Here is a 23,707-nt window from a genome sequence, read left to right on the forward strand (position 1 = left end):
ATTTCGTTTCCATTCCAGCCACAGTGTATAACAGGTAATTGAAGCTTCAAAGTATTTTAACTCAATAGAAAGTTGCCCGACAAGGGGCGGAGGGGGAAAAACCTCCTTCCCTTTTTCCTAATTCATTTACTTGCTTGAACTTTTTATACTTTCAATTTCTTTGCAAATGAGTTAAAAACAAACATACCATCTAGCCTCCTCCCCGCTTCTAATTCTAGATCAGGGTTGGGATAAGAACGCGGACTGCAGAGAATTCCAAAACAATGGGAGTTAAAATTGCAAGAAGAGTTTTTGTGAACTGTTTCCTAACTAACTACCAAACGGAACAAGGTGATGATCAAATTTTCCAGCCGCCGCAAGAAACCCACTCCAAGGTTTAGAGCCATAGATATATTTCAGATTACAAAACGGTCGGCCGGACAACAAGAGGAGAGACGAGCGTGAAATAAAATGGGATGAAGTAATAGCAAAAGAGCTAGTTAAAAACTAAAAAAAGACGCTTTAAAGCAGGCTTGTCCAACCCGCGGCCCACGGGCCGCATGCGGCCCAGGTCGGCTTGTAATGCGGCCCAGTGCCCACCCCAACCTTCGTGCAAGAGGACGAGCCAGCGAGGAGGAGGAGGAGGAGGAGGCAGGGGCGAGGCGAGCGCCACGCCAAGCAGCAACAGAAAAGGCGGGCGCTGTCAGAGCCAAAATATCTGATGAGCACCTTGAGCACTCGCTGAGAATTGCAATAAGTTCCATCGAAGCAAATATGGATGCACTGGTGGCTGAGAAACAATGTCAAACATCTCACTAACTTCATTTCCAAATAAATTTAACATGTTAACTATGTTTTCTATGGTTTTTTTGGATGATCAGGTATCGTTACTGTTATTTTATTTTATGTGCGGCCCAAACCAAATTTTCATCTTCTACTGTGGCCCAGGGAAGGTGAAAGGTGGGACAAGCCGGCTTTAAAGGGAGGTCTTAACAACAGATGCCGGAGCCCTTTCTGGGCTCCCCCACAAAATGAAAAGAAGCGTTTCCAATGATGGGGATAAAAATGATCTTTGGAATTTAGTATTTATTTTAATAGGAAGCTATGACCTCCTGAACACAAAAACGGGAGGGAGGGAAGGAAGGAAAAGAAAGAGGGAGGGAGGGAAAGGAGGGAGGGAGGAAAAGAAAGAGGGAGGGAGGAAGAAAAGAAGGAAGGAGGGAAAAGAAAGAGGGAGGGAGGGAGAAAAAGAAAGGGGGGAGGGGAGGAAAGAAGCAAGGAGGGAGGGAGGGAAGAAAGGAAAAGAAAGAGGGAGGGGGGAAAGGAGGGAGGAAGAAAAAGAAAGAGGGAGGGAGGAAGAAAAGAAAGAAGGAGGGAAAAGAAAGAAGGAGGGCGGGAGGGAGGAAGGAAAAGAAAGAGGGAGGGAGAGAAGAAGGGAGGAAGAGAGGAAGGAAGGGGTTTTAAGAACAGAAAGGTGGAGAGAAGTTAAAATGGCAGACGTTAGCATGTTAATTATGGTTTCCTTGCCTGATGCCAAACTCTACTTTTATCCATGCCAGCTTTGATCATTGATAATGCTCACCCATAGTGGTTTTGTTTGTTGTTTTACAAGTTTTAGAAAAACAATTTCCAGTTTTTGGAGTCGGGGTAGCAATAATCAACGTGAAGCCTGTGCAGACAGCAGCGGAATCGGACAGTGGGGAAGAACGGGGACCAGTCTGGGAGTCTGGGGAGGACTCAGACGAGGGTCCTTTGTCCAATGCAGGGATGGGGCCAGGACCATCTGGGAGGGGGGTGCTGCCTTCGGAGTCTGGCAGCAGCGAGGCAGAGGAACAAGGGGAGCCTGTTCCCAGTGCGCGTATGCGCAGAGCTGCTAGAAGGCGAGAGCAGCTGAGACAAAAGGGGTGACTTGGAAGTAAGGCTTGGAGGTGATTGCCTCTCCCATGAGGGATAAAAGTCAGACCTCAATGACAAAACCTTTGCAGGAAGCAAAGTAGTACAACCGGTTCTGAATCTTCCTTGAAGCTCTGTGTACTTTGGTTTGTTTCTTTTCTAGTTAATTGGAGACTTCTGTTTTTGGCAGCACTTCACAGAACTGAAAAGTGGGTGCTTATCTTGGGGAACTGTTTAAGATTAATTCTGGCTGGAAATGAAAACAATTCCCAGCATTGCAATAAAATAGGTTTTGCTTTTAAAACAAGTTTGCGATTAATTACGATTTACAAAACCTGGGTCAGAACAAGGATATGCAAGATGGGAGTCAGCATTTATGATTATGGTTGGATTACTGCAAATAACTCTACATGGGGCTTCCCTTGAAGATTATTTAGATATTTCAGAGGGACCAAAGTCTCTGTATTTACTGGACAGTCATGGGTCTGTCCATAACATGATTTCTGCAAGAGCTGCATTAGTTATGGTTATTACCTAAACTCCCTATATTGCTCAGCTGCTAGATATTTTTGTGACTGTATGAACAGAACACACCAATTGAAGGTCTTCTTCTATAGGGTGTCGATGGAGATTCTCAATCGTCCAGGTCATGGTTGTCCCACGGGTGGCTGGACTTTCTTGTGTTTTAATCCTTGAAAAGGTTTCACTTCTCAACCAAGAAGCTACTTCAGTTCCTGAAGAAGTGAAGAAGCTTCTTGGATGAAAAATGGAAGCTTCTTAGATGAACAGAAACCCAAGAAAGTCCAGTTTGCATTGAGGAAACGCACCTTTGGGTCTTCCATCCAGGGTACAATCGGAGGAGTCCCAGAATTTGGCCTTCTGTGGGGCTACTCTCTTTCTTCGAAACAGCCCGAATCCAACACCTGGAATACGGCATCCAGTTTTGGTCACCGCGTTACCAAAAAAAGATGTTGAGACTTTGGAGCAAAGCAACTAAGAGACTAAAACTTATGGAGAACAGTTGCAGGAATTGGGTTTGGCTAGTCTAGAGAAAAAGAAGGACAAGGAGTGACACGGTTATGCTGTTCCAGTATGTGAGGGGCTGCCCCAAAGAAGAAGGGGGGTCAAAGCAACAGAGGGCAGGACAAGAAACCATGGATGGAAACTCATCGTGGAGAGAAGCTACCTGGAATTAAGAAGAAACTTCCTAACAGGGAGGACAATGAATCAGTGGAAAAGCTTGCCACCTGAAGTTGTGAGAACTCCATCACTGGAGATCTCCAAGAACAGACTGGACAGCCACTTGTCTGAAATGGTAGAGGGTCTCCTGCTTGACAGGGTTGGACTCCAAGGTCCCTTCCAGCTCCACTCTATTTTGATTCTAGTTCTGATGGTCTTCTAGAGAATGGCCAAGGACCTCTCCCTCTCCTCCCAAATAAATCCGGAGACCCAAGAAGGCGGAATACGATCTGCTATTATTGTTGTTCGGGGCTATATAAATGAGTGAGAAATCTTGATTGACAGCTGTCAGAGGGGTGAGGGCCTGAGAGATGAGGAGCTTGATCTCTTTTTTTTTTCCCTGATAGCATCCCCCTGCCTTAAAAAAAACACCCCAACGTGGCTCCCCACAAACCGTCTTGAAACCTGGTATGTCGAGGCAGCTTCCACTGCAGCCTATCCAATCTGAGATGGATATTGGTTTCAAAGAGAATGATGACTAACCAGTATGCTAAATATTTTAATTCAGGGAAGCTCCCCGTTTCTCCTTGATGTTTGCTAAAGTTACAGCCAGCAGATGCAGGAGGGGAAAAAAAAAATATTGGTGTAAGGAAGGGAAGAAGGCGCTGGCTCTTCCCTTTTATTCTGGTAGCCATAAATCTCAGCCTTGGGTAGCCCATTTTGAACCAGGTGCCGCATACGTTGCTTTGATCATCCCCGAGCCATTGTTGAAAAGTTTGTGGGCTGTGACTGTGTTGGTTGTGCAACCGGCAAATCGGGGCTTATTCATGGGTACAGACTAGTTTCTCGGTGTTGAGCAAAGCAAGGCAGGGGGTAGGTGGGTGGGAAGGAAATCCTGCCCCCCGCCCTTGTAGTTTCACAATGAGGTCAAAGTTCCCTTCTCTATCTTGGGGTGGACTTCAAAATTGTGCTTTTTCTTGAAGAACAAATCCGTACAAGCGTTTCTCGACTTACAAGGGTTCATTTAGTGACCATTCAAAGTTACAATGCCACCGGAAAAAAGTGACTGCATGAAATTCAAATGTAGAGAAAAGGAAAGTCCTACACTTAGGCAAGAAAAACCAAAAGTCCATATATAGACGGGGTGAAACCAGGCTCAGTAGCAGGAACTGAGAGAGGGATCTCGGAGTCTTGGTGGAGAACCAGCTAAAGAGGAGCCAGCCGTGTGCAGCAGCTTTCTTTTCTTTTCTGTTTTCTTCCCTTCCCTTCTCTTCCCTTCCCTTCTGTTTTTCCTTTCCATTCCTTTCCATCCTTCCCTTCTTCCTTCCCTCCCTTCCGTCTTCCCTCCTCTCTCCTTCCTTTCCCTTCCTTTTTTCTTTCCCTTCCTTTCTTCCTTCCCTTCCCACCCCTCCACTTCTTTTTCCTTCCGTTCTTCTTTCCCTTCCCTTCTTCCTTCCCCTTGCCCTCCCTCCCCTTCCCACCCCTCTCCTCCTTTCCCCTCCCTTTCCCCTCCCCTTCTTCCTCCCCTCCCCTCCCTTCTGCTTCCTTTTCCTTCCCTTCTTCCTTCCTCCTCTCCCCTCTCCTCCCCTTCCCTTTTTCCTTCCTTCCTTTCTTCCTTCCCTCCCTCCCTTCTGCTTCCTTTCCCTTCCCTTTTCCTTTCCTTCCCTTCTTCCTTCCTTCCCTCCCCTCCCTTCCTTTCCCTCCCTTTTCTTTCCCTTCTTCCTTCTTCCTTCCTTCCTCCCCTCCCTCCTTTTCCTTCCCTCCCTTTTCCTTTTTCTCTTTTCTTTTTTCTTTTCTCCGGTGCACATGACTACAACGCCAATTCTAAATAGCTCTTTGTGCCTCTCTGGACCCAGCAGCTGCTGCATCTTTTTACAGTTCTCTAAAGATGCGAGCAAGAGAATACGAGGCGGCCTAATCCAGAATGTCTCCAGGAGAGACATTTGAGAAGCAGCCAGGGGAGAAGGGGAGAAAGAGGAGAAAAGAAGAGAGGGGCCACGCAGAGTTTAGGCAGCTTCGGCAATTGGAGGAGGACCGGATTTCACTTAAGGAGCCTAAGGAAACTCTTGGTTTGGGAGTTAGAGACATGCTGCAATATGTGTGTGTGTATATATATATTTATTATTATTATTATATTAATTATTATTATTTATATATTTATTATTATTATATTATATTATTATATTTTATATATATATATATATATATATATATATATATATATATATATATATAGCTTCCTAACAAATGATAGCTGTCCATTTACTCGGAGCCAAGCTGCACTAAAAGCCTCCAATACAGGAACACAATGTTGCCAGACAATCAAGACACACACAAAAAAGCCACAAAACAGACAGAAGATATTAGAAACACCAATCAAGCAGAACACAGCAAACTCCAAGACCAATAAACACAGACCAAGACTCCCAACCAATCAGGGTGAAGAAAAAAACCATTCTGGCACAGCAGTAGGCGAGCCCCAAATTTAAAACTGAAACTACTGTAAAAGTCTGACTCACAGACGAACACAATACAGAAGCCTGATGATGGCAGATGAGAGGCAAATAGAAACAAACGCAACGTACTTCCACGTTTTAAAGACTTGCTATTTATTTCATCCAGAACACTTTAGAGCTTCATGGAAACGTAATTACGCGTGTTTCTGTTACACTGAGAAATATTTTATTTAGATGTATTTCCAGGCAGTGCCAACAATTAATGGACCCTGCTTTGAACTTTTAGTTCAAAGGATCTGTATGTATGGTTTGGAGATCTAGGATTTCACGCTGTATTTTTATGACCTTTCTGTACTGAAGCAAAGGGGAGATTTTTTTTCCCTCCATGACTATTCATTAATGTTAGTTTATGTAGACCAGCAGCCAAGATAAGGAGCCTGGAAGGCTTAACATGAAAAATAAGTTCCAGAAGTAGGTTTAGAAGTCATTGGGAAGACATGAGAGTTGTTTTTATGGATCTGGAGCAAATCATGGATTCGTTGTCACAAAGAAGAAGGAAAGTCCACCTATTCTCCAGACCACCATGATGGCGGGACAGGAAGCCATGGATGGAAACTAGGTTGGAGAACCAACCTAGAACGAAGGGGAAATTTCTGGACAGTGAGAACAATTAATCAGTAGAATGGCTTGCCTTCATAAGTTGTGGGTGCTCCAAGCCTGGAGGCTTTTAACAAGAGATTGGACAAACACTTTTCCAGATTGATTGCTCTTGCTTGAGCAGAGAGTTAGTCTAGAAGACCTCCAAGGTGCCTTCCAACTCTATTATTCTGTTATCTAAAGGGCTGACATGTAAAAGGTGAATTGTTCTGAATTCTTCCCTGAAACAGGAGAAGAACTGAGTTTAAATTTACAACAGAGCAGATTGCAATTGAACATAAGTAAAACATCCCTAACAGTAAAAGTTGTCTATGGAGGCTCTCCATCCTCCAGGTCATGGTTGTCCCAAAGATACTTTTTTCAAGAGACAACTGGACTTTCTGGTTTTTCTTTGAAGAGGCTTCACTTCTCATCCAAGAAGCTTCTTCAGTTCTTCTTCAGAATTGAAGAAGCTACCCGGATGAGAAGCAAAACACTTTCAAAGATATATTTATGGAGATTCTCAGTCATCCAGATCCCAAAGGTGTTTTTTTTCAAGAAGCGACTTTCTGGTTTTTCCTTTGAAGACCTTTTGCTTCTCATCCAAGAAGCTTCTTCTGCTCTTGGAAAAGTAAAACTTGTTTCAAATGGAAAGCAAATGAGATGATGGAGATTCATACAGTGGAGATACTGAAACAAGAGTGAAGAATGATCTAGCAGTGGATTCCTGCAATGAGGAAGACAGTTGGATCACATGATATCCAAAGTCCCTCCATGTCCCTTCTAGGAGATTATCTAGAACAGTGGCCCCCAACCATTTTTGTGCCACGGCCCGGTACCAGCACCACAAAATGATCCGCGGCCTGGTACCGGTATCATCACGCATGGCAAGGCAACGCGAGCCGAGCGACCGGCCAGCCAGCCATCCCCGCTTCTCCCCGCCACCTTCAACTCCTCCTTTGTACCTTTGTCGATGGGCTTCGCCGGGGCGGCGGGACGGTCGCTCGGCTCGCCTTACCTTGGGTGCTGAAAGAATCCTCGCGCCTTAGTTTTGTTCAAAGCCCCCTTCGATGAAACTAAGGCACGAGGATTCCTTCAGGACCCAAATGCCGCTTTCCAACTAGAAAAGCTCACCCGGAAGAACTTTCTCATCAAACAAGATGGCGGTGCCCAGCAAACCAGCGGCCCAGTAGGAAATGTTCCACGGCCCGGTGGTTGAGGACCCCTGATCTAGAAGATCATTTTGGAGGTGGCAAGGCAGGAAACTTTGAGTCTAGGGCTATGACGGACATTTTGCATAGGTCCCTGATAAGGTTGCATTTGTGTATATTTGGCAGCATCACCCAAAATGGCATTAGTAGTCGTAGACATTGTGGTCCAGAGTTTGTTTAACTTTTGTGCTGATGCCTATGAAATTTTAGTGCATGTCACTCATAGTGGTTTAAAGTTCCTGAAATTTCATTTGGTTTTGATGAAAAGCAAAAAAGAAAAAAGAAAGAAAGTTACAGGCACTTAAAAATGTGGATTGTAATCAAATATAGCAGGGGGGAAAGCAGGCATCAATTTTGGTGCAATTGACAGTCAGCCATTCCTAAAAATCTCACTTCCCTGGCAAATTTTGTACTAGTCTGATTTTTAAAAAAAACAAAATATCCAATGGACAGGCTTGTATTTCTCATGGTAGATATAATGAACTGGCGTGTACATTCTATTTATCAAATCTAATCTCTAAATCTCCTGTTTTTCTTTCCAAACTGAATGGAAGTGCCAGTTCAGATCACTGAATCAAATGTCTCCACATTGATGGGGCTTTTTCCAGATCAGTTCAGCAATCCGATTCAAAGCAGCCCAATTCAGTCTGATTGAATAGGACTTTCCTAACTGTCAGAATCAGACTAACTTTGCAAACTGATTGATAATTCGAATTACGTTTTGCCTGAATCGTGTGAACCTAACCAGACAATAAATAAGCGAAGCTCCAGTTTTTACAAATAATGCTTCATAATTGATTTAAAAACAAAACAAAACAACAGCTTCTGAGGACAAGGTTGTCTCTCAGCAAGCCTTTTTAAAAACAAAACAAAATCCAAACTATCCTTTTTATTGTTTTTATTGCAGTTTTCAAAAAATGCAAATCTTATTTATATTCATTACAGCGTTTTAGCATCAACAAATAACTTACATACATATAACTTAATACATATAACTTATATACCTTATTATATACACTTGTTCATCAATACTTTCTTAAGGTCTCTTGTTTTATTTACAATCATCCATCCTTCCTAATCTTTATATCTATTTTTTAACCACTTGGACCATTCATTCCATATTGCATAATAATCGGAATCCTCTTTAACTTTCATTTCCAGTGTAAGCTTATCCATTTCAGTGTATTCCGGTATTTTTTATATGACTAGATCCTCTGAAGGGATATTAGCTCCTTTCCACAATTGTGTGAAAGCTATTCTGGATGTTGTCAGGATATGGAGTATAATGTACTCAATCTTTTTAGGCTATTGGCCTGGGATTATTCCTAATAGAACAAATTCTGGTTTGAGTTCAGTTTGGTGTCTGGTGATCTCTTGTAACCAGTTCTTTATTTTAACCCAATATTTCCTGGTCTTGGGTCATAGCCACCAATTATAATAAAAAGTGCCATCTTTTTGTCCACATTTCCAACATTTTGGCCTTGTGTTGGGATATATCTTGGCCAATCTCGCTGGGGCCACCAATATAACATTTTATATAAATGCCACCAATATAACATTTTATATAAATTTTCTTTGTGATGCCATTAATTTGTAATTCCTAGTCCATAATTTCTCGCATTCATCTAATTCAGTACTATATCCTATTCCTTGTGCTATTTCTTTTTTTTCCTTAATCAAATTTTATTTAGTTTTCAAAATTTCAAAATATAAAATAAAACTTTATACATCATTATCAACATCAAGACATCTTTTACATTTCCTTATCATCTTTCTATGTACACATTTCTTTCATTATAACAATTTCAACTTAATATATAAATAAATAGTTAGATGTGAATTTACATAGTTTCTTATTCTATACCTAATTGTCATTTAGATTTCTTTTTATTCTTAAACCATTCATACCAGGCTCCCAGACATTATAATATATCGACTCTTCTTTGTCTCTTAATTTCATTGTTAGTCTGTCCATCTCTGCACAATCTAATTTTTTTTTATAACCACATCCTCTGACGGTACATTTTCCTGCTTCCAAAATTGTGTATAGGAAATCCTAGCAGCTGTTAAGGTATGTAGCATAATATATTTGCCTTTTTTATATTTTTCTGTTATTATGCCTAACAGAAGTAGTTCTGGTTTGGGTTCAATTTTTTGTTTTGTTATTTCTTCTAGCCACAATCAAATTATATTCCAATATTTCTTGACCTCTGAGCAGGACCACCACATATGAAAATATGTACCTTTTTTATTTTTACACTTCCAACAGCTTGGGCTTAGGTTGAACATTTTTGCGCTATTTCTATTAGACCGGATTTTCGAATTTCAGGGAAGGAGTAAGCTTTGCCACCAACCTTAAAAAAAAAACCATGTCACAGTCAAGAATCCATTTTCTTTCCTGCAAACATTGTGTTGTTTTTGTGTGGGGACGATGTCCTTTGCCATTGCTGCTTAAATGGGTGGGATAAAAGGATAATTAGGATACAAAAATTCCTTGCACAGAGACTCAACCCTGTTACTGGTCCAAAGAATAAACCACAGGAAATATAAAACTAAAATATTTTTTAAAAATTCTACAAAGTTCTACCAAATAGGTCTTGAGAAATGAGCATTTTGTAGCCGAGAGATTTTGCTAAGAATTTTTCTCATGCTGGTTGCCAGGGAAATTGTAGCTGCAACGATCTTGTTTTGTCTTTTTTTTCAGTGTGATGTTAACAATCCTTCACCCCCAGTTTCACCTCTGAGTGTTTTTGGCAGTTTTAGCTCTGTTTTTTTGGTTAGCAGATACGTCTCAGATATCAACAGACTGGTGTGAGATTAAGCTTTGCAAACTGCTGTTTTTGGACAATGGTATCCCGTTTTAATCAAATTCAGCAGTTAAAATATAATCATGGGCTGCGGTCATTGCTGTCTCTCCGGAGAAAATAAAAAATCTGACTGGAATCTGTATTCTGAATCACAGATTGGGAATCTACTTTCTGTATGAAATCTATCCACCCTAGGTAAAGAGTATCAAGTTTAGATGCCATATTGCCAACACAATCGCTTTCGCTCCTTCCTTCCTTCCCTCCTTCTTCCCCCCTCCCTCTCTTCCTTCCCCTTCCTTCCTTCCTTCCCTCCCTCTCTCTCTTCCTTCCCCTCTTACCCTTCCTTCCTTCCTTCTTTCTCCTCTCCTTCCTTCCTTCCTCCTTCCTTCTTTCCTTCTTCCCTCCCTCCCTCTCTTCCTTCCCCTTTTACCCTTCCTTCCCCTTCCTTCCTTCCTTCCTTCCTTCCTTCCTCCCTCTCTCCTTCCTTCCTTCCCTCCTTCTTCCCTCCTTCTTCCCTCCCTCCCTCTCTTCCTTCCTTCCTTCCTTCCTTCCTTCCTTCCTTCCCTCCTCTCTCTCTCTTCCTTCCCTTACCCTTCCTTCCTTCCTCCTCCCTCCTTCCTCCCTCTCCTTCCTTCCTTCCTTCCTTCCTTCCTTCCTTCCTCCCTCTCCTTCCTTCTTCCTCTCTCCTTCCTTCCTTCCTTCCTTCCTTCCTTCCTCCCTCCTCTCTCCTTCCTTCCTTCCTTCCCTCCTCCTTCCTCCCGCTCTCTCTTCCTTCCTTACCCTCCTCCTTCCTTCCTCCTTCCTTCCTCCCTTCCTCCCTCTCCTTCCTTCCTTCCTTCCTTCCTTCCCTCTCTCTCTCTTCCTTCCCTCTTACCCTTCCTTCCTTCCCTTTCCTTCCTTTCCCACTCTCCTTCCTTCCTTCCCTCCTTCTTCCCTCCCTCCCTCTCTTCCTTCCCTTCCTTCCTTCCTTCCTTCCTTCCTTCCTTCCTTCCCTCCCTCTCTCTCTTCCTTCCCCTCTTCCTTCCTTCCTTCCTTCCTTCCTCCTCTCTCCTTCCTCCTTCCTCCCTCTCTCCTTCCTTCTTTCCTTCCTTCCTTCCCTCCTTCTTCCCTCCTCCTCTCTTCCTTCCCTCTTCCTTCCTTCCTTCCTTCCTTCCTTCCTTCCTTCCTTCCTTCCTTCCTTCCTTTTTCTTTCTTGTAAGAGTGAGCCATATTTCAAAGCACCATACAGTACCTCCTTTGCACTTCCAATCGCTAGCACACTACATTTGACTCCCTCCCACCCGCTCCAATGATCTATTTCTGAAATCCTGGGGAACTGCTTTCAGCCTGTACCTGTCTGGAGTTTTCAACCCTGTGTAGTCACACACTAGTTAACTTAATGGCTACCTTGCTTGATACACATCCCGGTCTCCCTTTTTTAAACCCCAAATTACTTTAATAATAAAAAATTAACAGGAATCCAGCATGCATGAACGTCAACTCCTGAGGCATTCTCAGAAAAGAAACAATAGGGTTAACTCTTTCTCAGCGTTTTGTTTGCAAACATGCAGGTGACAGGTTCAAAATGACGATAAGTAGAATCATAAGAGTAGAATCAGTCCTAAGTCTGAGAGATGATTGAAGGGCTCCATTAAGGGGACGGAAAAAGGTATCAGGAAATATCTTCATGATGTCTACAGACTGATAATTGTTTTTCAAATGGCTATCCACATCCTTAGGGATGCGGTGGCTCAGTGGCTAAGACGCTGAGCTTGTCGATCACAAAGATCAGCGGTTCACCGGATCGAATCCCAAGCACCGCGTAATGGAGTGAGCTCCCGTCAGTTGTCCCAGCTTCTACCAACCTAGCAGTTCGAAAGCATCTAAAAAAATGCAAGTGGAAAAATAGGGATCCCTTTGGTGGGAAGGGAACAGCGTTCTGTGAACCTTCGGCGTTTAGTTATGCCGGCCACATGACTACGGAGACGTCTTTGGACAGCGCTGGCTCTTCGACTTTGTACCGGAGGTGAGCACCGCCCTCTAGAGCCAGAAACGACCAGCACGTATGTGCGAGGGGAACCTTTACCTTTACCTTCGTCCTGTTTTTGTGAACTGGGAAGCCTACCTACAGTTACAATTCGTTTTGCTCACGCTTGGCTCTTAAAAATTTCCAAATGTGTCCATTGGCTTAGTCATCCTTTGGACTCTTCAGGTTGATCAGAGGGACGAGAAGTTTTTAGAAGTTTGCTCACTTTCTTTGAGCAGTGATTCTCAACGTTGACAACTTGAAGATGTGTGGACTTCAGTTCCCAGAATTCTGGGAGTTGAAGTCCACCCATCGTAAAAATGCCAACGTTGAGAAACACCAATTTACTATTTGTTCTTTCTCTGTCTTTATGAAATGGGACATTAAGTAAAATTCTAAGACTCCTAGTCAGAAAAAAAAGAAAAAAGAATCCTAATTCTTTCATCCTTCCTTGCCTTAAGCGATAAACAGCGCTGCAACTTTGCAAATTTGATATTCCCAAGATAATCAAATACCTAAGCTTGATTTAAATTCACCTTTTTGAATTGCTAGCTTTTAGTCTGCTTTCTTTTCTGTTCTCTGTTGACTTAACCATCATGCATGAATTGGCAGTTACCTGGTTATTCTTTTATTGAAACATCCCTTTGAAATCCAGCACAGTCTTACAATAATAGCTAGCTAATTAGTATCCTAAGCACAGGCAACGATTTGCTTTGTTCAATCTGTAAAAAGAAACGGATCCATCTGGTGCCAAAAACTGGTTTGTAGCTTTTCTTGTCTTATGGCTTTAAAAAAAACCAAGAGTGAGAAGTCAATTAGCCTGGCTAACTTTCTTAGTTGAATGCTTCACTTTATCTGTATTTTTTTTCTCACCTTGGATATATAGGTCAGTCACCTTCCTTCCAACATAGGGAGGTTTTTGTGTCTGTGAATATTCTGAAATAAGCTATTAATCCAGAGGTTTTCCAAAAATAACAGCTGTATAAACAGAGGTGCATGTTTTCTTTGGGTGGGCAAACTTAAAACAAGTTCAGGTTTTCAAAAGTTCTCCATGAAGCTTTGGAAGACGATGTAGATTCTCTTAGTTGTTCTGCCTCCCAGGGGTTCTGAAATTGTGGCTTAATGTATGTCTAATGGTGACTGTTTATGAACAATTTCACTCTGGCTTGAACAGCATAGAATAGAATTCTTTATTGGCCAAGTGTGATTGGACATACAAGTAATTTGTCTTGGTGCAAATGCTCTCAGGTACATAAAAAGAAAAGAGACATTCGTCAAGAGTCAAGAATCATCAGATTCAACACTTAATGATAGTCATAGGGTACAATAAGCAATCAAATCATACTAGGAAACAGTCAATATAAATTGTAAGGACACAAGCGACAAAGTTACAGTCAAACAGTCCCAAGTGGGAGGGCATAGATGATAAGGAATGATGAGAAGATTAATACTAATAGTAGTGCAGACTTTGTAAATAGTTGGACAGTGTTGAGGGAATTATTTGTTTAGCAGAGTGATGGTTTTCAGGGGAAAACTGTCCTTGTGTCTAGTTGTTCTTGTTGTGCAGTGCTCTATGGTGTCATTTTGACGGAAGGAGTTGGAACAGTTTATGTCCAGGATGTGAGGGGTCTGTAGATATTTTCACAGGCCTCTTTTTGACTCCTGCAGTAGACAGGTGCTCCATGAAAGGCAGGTTGGCAGCCATTGTTTTTTTCCGCAGTCCTAATTCTCCTCTGGAGTCTCTGTCTTCCGGTTGGGTTGCAGAACCAAACCAGGCTGGGTTTGTTTTGGGGTTTGATCGCAGATCTTGAGCAAAACGGAACAGAATAAGGGAATTGGGAGATACTTTGGAGGTCTTCTAGCCCAACCTCGGCTCAAGCAGAAGATCTTACCAGACAAATGGCTGTCCAATCTCTTCTTAAAAGCCTCCAGTGAAAACAGTTCCACTGGTTAATTATTCCTCCTGTCAAGGAATTCCTCCTTATTTCTAAGTCGGCGCTCTCTTTAACGATCTTCCACTTGCACTTTTGAACCCTCCCTCAAATGTTTTGGGGGATAGCTTGACCCCCTCTTCTTTGTGAGAGTCCCTTCAATATTGGGACACTGCTCTCATATTTCCCCTAGTCCTTCTTTTCACTAGACTAGACATAATCCTGAAACCGTTCTTCGTATGTTTCAGCCTCCAGCCCCCTAATCATCTTTGTGGTTCTTCTCTGCGCTCTTTCCAGAGTGTCTGCATCTTTTTTTTATATTGAGGTGACCCAAACTGGATGCAGCATTCCAAGTGTGGTCTTACCAAGACGTTATAAACCAGTACTAACGTTACTTCCTGTGATCTTGATTCTATCCCTGTATTAATGCAACCTAGGACTATGTTGGCTTTGTCGGCAGCTGTAGCACACGGCTGGCTCCTATTTAAATGATGGTCCACTATCTTGTCCACTATCTGATAGTAGAATTGATTCTATCTTTTTTCTCTCCATAAAATGTTCATTATAATTTTGCAAACCCGAACAGATACGTCAACTTTCTCTCGTATCTCATGTTCTGCCTAGCCTTTCATTCTCATTCATTCATTCATTCATTCATTCATTCATTCTCGTCTCTTGTTCTTCCAAAGAGAAGTGCTTTGAAGTGCAGTCCTGATGTATGGACTGGGTTGATGATCGCCTCATTCTCCCCTCAGCTTCCTCCATTCAGCTTTGAAGCGAGCCCAACTCTTGGGGTTTATTTTCAAAGGTTTATTTATGCAAAGCTTGGTCCATCCATGGAATGGAACTTCCAAGGCCCCAACACCAAATGCTCCCAAACCAGCCATAATGACTTAGGGCCACAATCAGCCTCAATGCGCCAGAGAAGAAAAATGATGGGATGGACCACAGAAAAACAAGGCGGTTATGTTTCTAACTAAGTAAACTGGACTATTGTTTAGAGCCCTGATCGGAATCTGCCCGGCGCTTAAATCACTCCTTGCTGAAGTGCGACAAGTTCAGAAGATCAAATACAAATTCGGAAGGAGACTCAAAAACAACTAGCAAATATGTTCGTTCAGATTTACTTTGAGACTAAACATTTTACGCCAATGTGGAATTTGTTGGGAATAGAACAGTGAGTTAGGAAGGGAATAGCGTTTAACAGTTTAACAGAGTTGGAAGGGATCTTGTAGGTCATCTAGCCCGACCCCCTGCCCAAGTAGGAGACCCTACACCATTTCTGACAGAGGGCAGTCCAGTCTCTTCTTGAAAGTCTCAAGTGATGAAGCTCCCACAACTTCTGAAGGCAACTTCTGTTCTATTGGCTTTTTGAGGAATGTCTACATGGATCTCCAAGGCAATGTTTCAAGGGAAGAGATTCATCTTATCTCAGGTTGCCTTCCAAGGTTCTTATCCATAGACTAGACTACTCTTTGGCTCCATTGGGATGAACGGAGACATTCCTCAAACCATAGACATTTACTAAGGGAAGAAAGGAAGAATTCACCTTAAAGTCAAGGACTAGCTTATATTTATTGCAGGATCCAGTCCGAGTTGGTCACTGGGACCACAGATTTAGTCTTCTGAGTTGTCGGACTTGTGCTGGAGCCCATGCTCAGGGAAGGTCTCTCTCATCCAGGTCACAGCCGTTGCAGCTCAGAACGGAAGAAGCTTCTTGGATCAGAAGTGAAACATCCTCAAGGGAAAAAGCACTCTGGTCAGAATGTATACATTTGCAGCGGCATATGAAGATCCAGAGGAGACCGTGAAAAAGGAGGACAGCTCCTCTTAGATAAGGAGTCTGAAGAGATTCTCAGGCTGTCCCAAAGGTGCTTTTTTTAAGCTATACAATTTGGGATGAACCTCATTGGAACGGGGTGGGAATAAGGAATGGATTTCCAGAGGAAAAGAAATTGCATACAGGATCCATTTGCACCACTCAGGTGATCCCGAGGACACAGATAAACCTCCAAGTGGCCTCAACGACCCTCTAAAAGGATGCAAATGACCAGTTGTCTGCAAGGAGGATAAATCCTTCCATCCTCCACCTTTTGGTCGGAACCGAAGAAACTTCTTGGATGAGAAGCGAAACGTCTTCAAAAGACAAACCAAGAAAGTCCAGTTGCCTCCTGAAAAAAAAGGCACCTTTGGGACAGCTCTTCTTCGATGTCCCTCTTGATGCCTCTTACAGGTCTTGCCATGGAAGGCTGGTGTGTTTCCTCAGTCAAGAAGTATTTTGAAGTCCAGGGAAGTCACCTAATCTGCCTGCCTGTCTTGTCTGTCTGTCTCTTTTATGAAAAAAATATTTCAGTCCCTCCCCATCGTATTTCTTTGGGAGGGAAGTTAAGGAGTGACATTTTCACCAATGAAGTTGGCCGATCGGGGCGGCTAACCCATCTTCAAAGAATCTGATACATTTGCCGCACTTTGCTTCACATGAAAGGCTTGGCAAGCTCTCAAGTATGGCTGAGCATGCCAATTAGGTGGCGTGCATGAGTGGAGTTTCAGGCACCGACGGGGGGGGAGGGAAAGGAGGATGGGCGTCGGGCTGCGCATTGGTGGTCACGAAGTAACCTGAGCCTCCAGACAAAGGAAGGGAGGCCATTCTTAGATGAACACCCTCCCGGGGAGGATTAAGTCCTGATTGACAAAACCTCTGCTTCAAATCCTCAAGGAAGTCTGAGAGCATTTAGCGTTGGTTTCACAGCAAAGAACTCTTGCAGGACTAGGCAGATAGGGCTTGGCTCTTTAAATTCACGAGCATCGTTTTGCCCGTGCAACCTTGTCCTGCCACGTCTCCGCCGGGGAAGGCATCTTTTTGTCAGTGGCTTCCTAAGAAGTTCGTGCCGTTGTATGTTTATTCAAAGACCCGTCTTAATAGTAATTGCCGCTTTCGAAAGCCTCAGCTCCAAGCAGATTTCAGCAAAACACAACTTCTTTTATCCTTACAAAGTAAGCCAAGAGGCAGGACAGGCCAAAGATCATCTCAAGGGCTTTGTGAATGGATGGATGGATCAATCAATCAATCAATCAATCAATTAATCAGTATAGAACTGGAAGGGACCTTGGAGATCTTTTAATCCAACCCCTTGCTCATGCAAGAGATCCTATATAATATCTTCTTAAAAGCCTCCAGTGATGAAACCCCCACAACTTCTAGTGGCAACCTGTTCCACCGATTAATTGTTCTCACTGTTAGGAAGTTTATCCTTCGTTCCAGGTTGCTTTCCTCCTTGGTTAGTTTCCATCCATGGCTTCTTACCCTGCGCTCTGGTGCTTTGGAGAAGAAGTTGACGCCCTCTTCTTCTTCGTGGCAGCCCCTGAGATATTGGAGATACTACTATCATTTTCATCCAGAGTCCTTAAATCCTGCAATTGTTCTTCATACGTTTTGGTCTCCAGGCCTTTAGTCATCTTAGTTGCTCTTCTCTGCACTTTTTCTAAAACCTCAACATCTGTTTTGTAATGGTGAGCAAAGCTGGATCCAGTATTGTTTGGGGATTGTGATTGGTGAGATCGGAAGCCAGATTTTGTATCCCAATCTCTTCGGGCTTTTTCACCAACATGGTTTCTTACACCCATCCAAAATCTTGATTTGGTCTTATGTTGCCGTTTTGATCACTCAACTTTAAATGGGTTCAATTCCTGGATGTCAGAAGGATTGGCTACGGATAAACGTGGAATAAAATAAATAGCTGTTCACAAGATAGGGAATATGGCTTTAATATCCATTTATTGTACATGAATAATCTCATATAGGATCTATATGGGAACAAATCCCAAACTGAGATCTGTAATGTCTGTAAAAGGGGTCTTAGAGACATAACAGTGCCTAAGAGGAAATTCTCTGTGCGGTTGAGAATGTGAATCTTCCCAGAAGCTGAGGGAACTTGTGCGTGGCCACATGTGTGTATTTTTCACAAATGTGAAATGTGTTACTTTTTGCAGTTGGACTAAGAAGCAGCTGAGTCCACAAAGACCCTGGACAAATCCAGGTCTCTCTCTCTCTCAGCAGCCCTAGAGGTGTGATCTGTGGGTGGAGAGATGAATAGATACAGAGAGCGGGGGAGGGTAGAAAGATAAATCAATTAGAGAGATAGATGATAAATGATTGATAGATAATAGATAGTTAGAGATAGATAGATGACAGACAGACAGATAGCTGATAGGTAGATGATAGATAGAAGATAGGTGGATTATATTGTAGATAGATGACAGATAGATAGATATAGATGATTGATAGATCATTAGGGATAGATGATAAATTGATAGATGAGGTAGGTAGATGACAGATAGATGGATGGATGGATGGATGGATGGATGGATGATAGGTAGATACAGATAGATAGATAGATAGATAGATAGATAGATAGATAGATAGATAGATAGATGATAGATAGATAGACAGATGGTTGATAGGAGGATACAGATAGATACTTGGATGGATGGATGGATGGATGGATGGTAGGCAGATACAGATAGATAGATAGATAGATAGATAGATAGATAGATAGATAGATAGATGATAGATAGATGATAGATAGATAGATAGATAGATAGATGATGGATGGATGATAAGTAGATAGGCAGGCAGATAGATTAATATTAATATCAACTTTACTTTGTAGCCCATAAAAAAAAGATCTCAGAGGAAATGAACCCCAGTCAGGGCCATAAGACAAAGCTCTTATACCCCCAGAAGAATCTTTCAAAGCAAAGAAAGCCACCTGCTTGCATGTTTGGAAAATCTGTTCAGTTACTTCTAGAAATCATGTTTTCAGAAGGAACTCAGCATTTTCACGGAGAACATCAGCGCAGTCAGAAAAACCACAATTTCGGAGTTACCCACAGGAAGAAGTCTCAGGCCTGCACAAAGTTGGATGGAAATGCCTCTTCTTTTAAGTTAATAGTCAAGACAAAGAGTCTAGGGGTCTTTTTTGGTATGGTAATAGATTTTTCAGTGGTCCATTTGAGAACGTGGCAATTATGCAATGGGGTGGTTGGTTTGAAACGACGAGAAGAAAGAGGTAGGCAATGGGAAAGCTAAGTATATTATGGGTCTCTGGTTGCTTCCTTTAAGGCATGGGTCTTCCAACTTGGCAAGTTTAAGACTTGTGGACTTCAACTCCCAGAATTCCTGAGCTGACATGATTGGAGGAGGAGGAGGAATTCTGGGAGTTGAAGTCCACAAGTCTTAAAGCTGTCAGATTTGAAGACCCTGATTTAAGGGAACTCTAGATGGTAGAATCAGGGAAAGAAGAGCATCTCTGTAGATCAGGATTGAACTGTGGATCCTTGGTGCTCTCTGAGGTTGGCTGGGTTTTTTGGAGGAGGAGGAGGAGGAGGAGGAGGAGGAGGAGGAGGAGGAGGAGGAGGAGGAGGAGGAGGACAACTATGGGGGGCCCTTGGTACTCTCTGAGCTTGGTTATTTTTTGCAGACATTTCATTACCCAATTAGATAACATCATCAGTGCTAGAAGGGAGTGGAGTTTGTGGAGAGGAGGAGGAGGAGGAGGACTGTAGGGTTCTCGGTGCTCTATGAGCTTGGTGTTTTTTCCTTGCAGACGTTTCATTACCAAACTAGGTAACCTCATCAGTTGTTGTAAGACCAGTTCCCCATCAGCAGGACAAGCTCCCCATTTTTTTTTTCTAGCAAATAGCTCTTGGAAACTCTGTGAAGTAGGCGAGGCAAAGGTGGGCTTGAGGTGATCTGAATTTGGACCTTTCTTTTATAGCCCAACCTTAAGTGACAGTATTAATTGCTAACTTCTTCTTTTCCCTTTGTTGCTCGGCTGTGAGGCTTCCATTTTGAACCCTGCCTGACCTAAATAAGGCAACATCTTCAAAGTGGCAAATATTTGGACAACTTTTCCAATTCTTGATTTCTTTTTTAAGCGTCAAACTATGACTGATTCCCAGAAGTTTCTATTACCTTTTCTGCTGTAATTTTGATTTATGCCCTCATTTGCAAGGAACGTAAAAACCCTTCCCATCTTCTCCTGGGGAACATGAGCCATAAACGTAAACAAAAGGGCTTTACTATTAATGGTAGCATTAATTACTCTGCCATCATGGTACAAGCCAGTGGAAAAATAAAAATAAAATAAAAATAAAAACACCAGGAAGTAAACTGCACAAGCAGGGAACACATTAACTCAGTTGGAATGGAATAAAATATGTTCTTACTACTGACTCAAACACTATGTTTTTAAAATTAATACGTTTTCTTCTTTCCTTTCCTCCCATTTTCCCTGGGTCTCCCTTCCCTCCCTCCCTCCCTCCCTCCCTTCCTTCCCCACCCATCCATCTTCCTTCCTTTCTTCTTTCATCATCCATCCTCCTCCCTCCCTTCCTTCCTTCCTTTCTTCCTTCCCCATCCATCCATCCCCCTGCCATCTTCCTCCCTTCTTTCATCATCCATCCTCCTCCGTCCCTCCCTTTCTTCCTTCCCCATCCATCCATCCATCCACCCATCCGTCCCCTTATCATCTATCTTCCTTCTTTCATCATCCATTATCCTCCTTCCTTCCTTCCTTCCTTCCTTCCTTCCTTCCTTCCTTCCTTCCTTTTTTTTGCAGATGATGCCAGCTCAGGAAGGGGGCATGTGGGACCTGAAAATCCTAACAGTGAATCCGAAGACCCTTCAGGGAAGCTGTGGGGTGAGCCCAGATCTTCTGCCCTTCTATTCCCAACCTTCTCCGCTGGGACTTCAGTTGTGCTCAAGGGAAGACGCCCCTGGCCTTTAGTCCATCTCTTGTGGAGTTCCCCAAAAAAGAATGTAACTAAAGGAGGGATTTTGATTGAGAAGTAATCTAATGACGTGGAAGATTTTTTTTTTTTAAATAGACATTCTCCTTCTTTCCATTCTACCTTCCTTCATCCCTTCCTTTCTTCTGTTGTTCCTTCCTTACATTCTTCCATTTTTCCTTCCTTCTGTCGTTCCTTCCTTCTTTCCATTCTACCTTCCTTCTTTCCTTCCTTTCTTCCATCCCTCCTTCCTTCTGTTGTTCCTTCCTTCTTTCCATTCTACCTTCCTTCTTTCCAACCTTCCTTCTTTCTGTTGTTTCTTCCTTACATTCTTCCTTTTTCCTTCCTTCCTTCCTTCCTTCCTTCCTTCCTTCCTTCCTTCCTTCCTTCCTTCCTTCCTTCCTTCCTTCCTTCCTTCTGTTGTTCTTTCCTTCCATTCTTCTTCTTTCTTTCTTTCTTTCTTTCTTTCTTTCTTTCTTTCTTTCTTTCTTTCTTTCTTTCTTTCTTTCTTCTTTCCTTCTTTCCTTCTTTCCTTTCCTTTCCTTTCCTTTCTTTTCTCCCTCTTTCTTTCCCTCCCTCCCTGTCTCTCTCTCTCTCTGCCTGCCTCCCTCCCTTCTCTCCTGTAATTGTCTTTCTCTTCCTTTCTTACCTTCCTCTTCCCCCCCTTTTGAAAGAGAGACATTTCACAACGGTTTAACTGGAGATCTGGTTTCAGTGTATCACACCAAAGAACAGAGAGCAGCTTTCAAGGGGAAAGTAAATCACTTAACCCATTTCAGAGGGAGAAAGAAAGGAAAGGGGTCAGCTATAGAGATATAGTCTTACCTCCTGGTTTTTAAAAGGCTGTGTGTGCGTGAGAGAGAGAGAGAGAATGAGAGAGAGAGAGACAATGACTAAACTAAAGGCTTGAGACAGGGATGAAGATGGAGGGAGTTCAGAGGGCGCTGGTGAAGTCTGATTGTTCTCCCAGGAGCAGGAAAAGCAGCTCTTCTATTCTTAGGGAGCAAATGGAAACCTGAGAATTTTCCTACCCGTTCAGAAGAAGAAGGCCTCCCAGAGGTGCTTTCTCAAGAGGCAACGGGACTTTCTTGGTTTTTCTTTGAAGACGTTTCCTTTCTCTTCCAAGAAGCTTCAGAGTTGAAGAAGCTTCTTGAAGAAGAAGAAGAAGCGAAAAGTCTTCGAAGAAAAACCAAGAAAGTCCTGTTGCCTCTTGAGAAAGCCCCTCTGGGACAACCATGACCTGGAGGACGGAGACGCTCCCTAGACATTGTCCCTGGAAAGTCTACCGCACGGTCCTTTCGGCAGTTCCAAGAAGGCATTTGCGCTACTCGGGGGACGCTGAGGACAGAGGCAAAGCTCCAAGTGGCCTCAAGGACCCTCGAAAAGGAGGCAAACGAAGGGAAACGTCTTCAAAAGAAGAAACAAGGAAGTCTAGTTGCCTCTTGAAAAAAAAAGGCACCTTTGGGACAACTATGAGCTGGATCGTTGGAGAATCTCCACGGACATTCAGAGTTTGTTTGCTTGTGTTTCAACCTCCCAGCAGATCTGGGCGGGGGGGCAGGCCTAGATGAATGACAAGCTTCATTCACTCTCATATAGGGCTCCGATGTAGTATACCGAGAGTTTTCTCACTGGCTTTCAAAATTTGCAAGCCCCTGAGATATTGCTATCATGTCCCCCCAGTTCTTCTCTTCCTTAGACTAAACATACCCAGTTCCTGCAACTGTTCTTGATATGTTTTATTTCCCCAGTCCCCTAATCATCTTGGTTGTTCTTCTTGGCACTCTTTCTAGAGTCTCAAACATCTTTTGGGTATCATGGAAATCAAAGTGTGGTCTTACCAAGGCCTTAAAAAGGGGTAACGACACTCTGCGTGATCCCAATGGAGCATATTTTTAGCTTAGGGTTGCTCTCGGGGCCTCTCTAAGCAACATCATTGGTACTAAAAGGGTTTATTCTCTTTTTATATACTAGTGGCTTGCTTGGTCAGTCTGTTAAAGGAGAATCGGCCCCACAGCCTTCTAGCATTGGTGATGTTACCTAGCTGGGTAATGAAATGCCTGTAAGAACACGACCAAGTCCCAGAGACCACCAAGGACTTCTAATTGCTCCTGTCTCCCCCATCAATCTTAAACTGTAGTCTTCTAATAAGATGGTAGTTTTAATTGGCCAACTTGCTTAATATGCTCCTTCGTGGATTACTGTCTCGTCGTGGCTCCAAGAACACCGCAGACTGCAGCCAGGAAATTAAAAGACGCTTGCTCTTGGGGAAGAAAATTATGTCAACTCTAGACAGCCTACTCAAAAGCAGAGACGTCCCCCTGCCAACCAAAGTGCATGGGGTCAAGGCTCTGGTGTTCCCAGTTGGAATATATGGCTGTGAATGTTGGACCATAAGGAAGGGGCAGCGCCAGAGAATGGAGGCCTTTGAACTTTGGTGCTGGAGGAGACTCCCGCGAGTCCCTTGGACTGCAAGGCCATCCAACCAGTCACTCTTACAGGATATCAACCCTGACTGCTCTTTAGAAGGCCAGATCCTGAAGAGGAAACTCAAAGACTTTGGCCACCTCGTGAGAAGGAAGGAAGGACTCCCTGGAGAAGAGCCGAATTTTGGGAAAGATGGAGGGCAAAAAAAGAAGAAGGGGACGACAGAGAAGGAGGAGGCTGGATGGCGTCCCTGAAGCAGTCGGCATGAGCTTCAATGGACTCCAGAAGATGGTGGAGGACAGGAAGGCCTGGAGGAATGTTGTCCATGGGGTCACAATGGGTCAGGCACGACTTTGCAAGTAACAACCACAACAACTTAATATGGGTTGTATTT

At 43.1% G+C, this 23,707-nt stretch overlaps 1 protein-coding gene across 4 annotated transcripts in view; it reads left to right on the forward strand.

Annotated features, from left to right (window-relative positions):
* Positions 1–23,707, forward strand: part of FGFRL1 (fibroblast growth factor receptor like 1) — a 163,638-nt gene that overhangs the window by 120,914 nt on the left and 19,017 nt on the right. For all 4 annotated transcript variants that reach the window (XM_087938077.1, XM_087938078.1, XM_087938080.1 and 1 more), the window contains exon 4: positions 20,718–20,798. In XM_087938077.1, coding sequence (XP_087794203.1) covers positions 20,718–20,798 — 81 coding nt within the window. The remainder of the gene's footprint in view (positions 1–20,717; positions 20,799–23,707) is intronic.

The sequence above is a fragment of the Pseudonaja textilis genome, chromosome 8 (genome assembly GCF_049901715.1).
Source record: "Pseudonaja textilis isolate UNSWEBS1 chromosome 8, rPseTex1.2, whole genome shotgun sequence".
Lineage (NCBI taxonomy): Eukaryota > Metazoa > Chordata > Lepidosauria > Squamata > Elapidae > Pseudonaja > Pseudonaja textilis.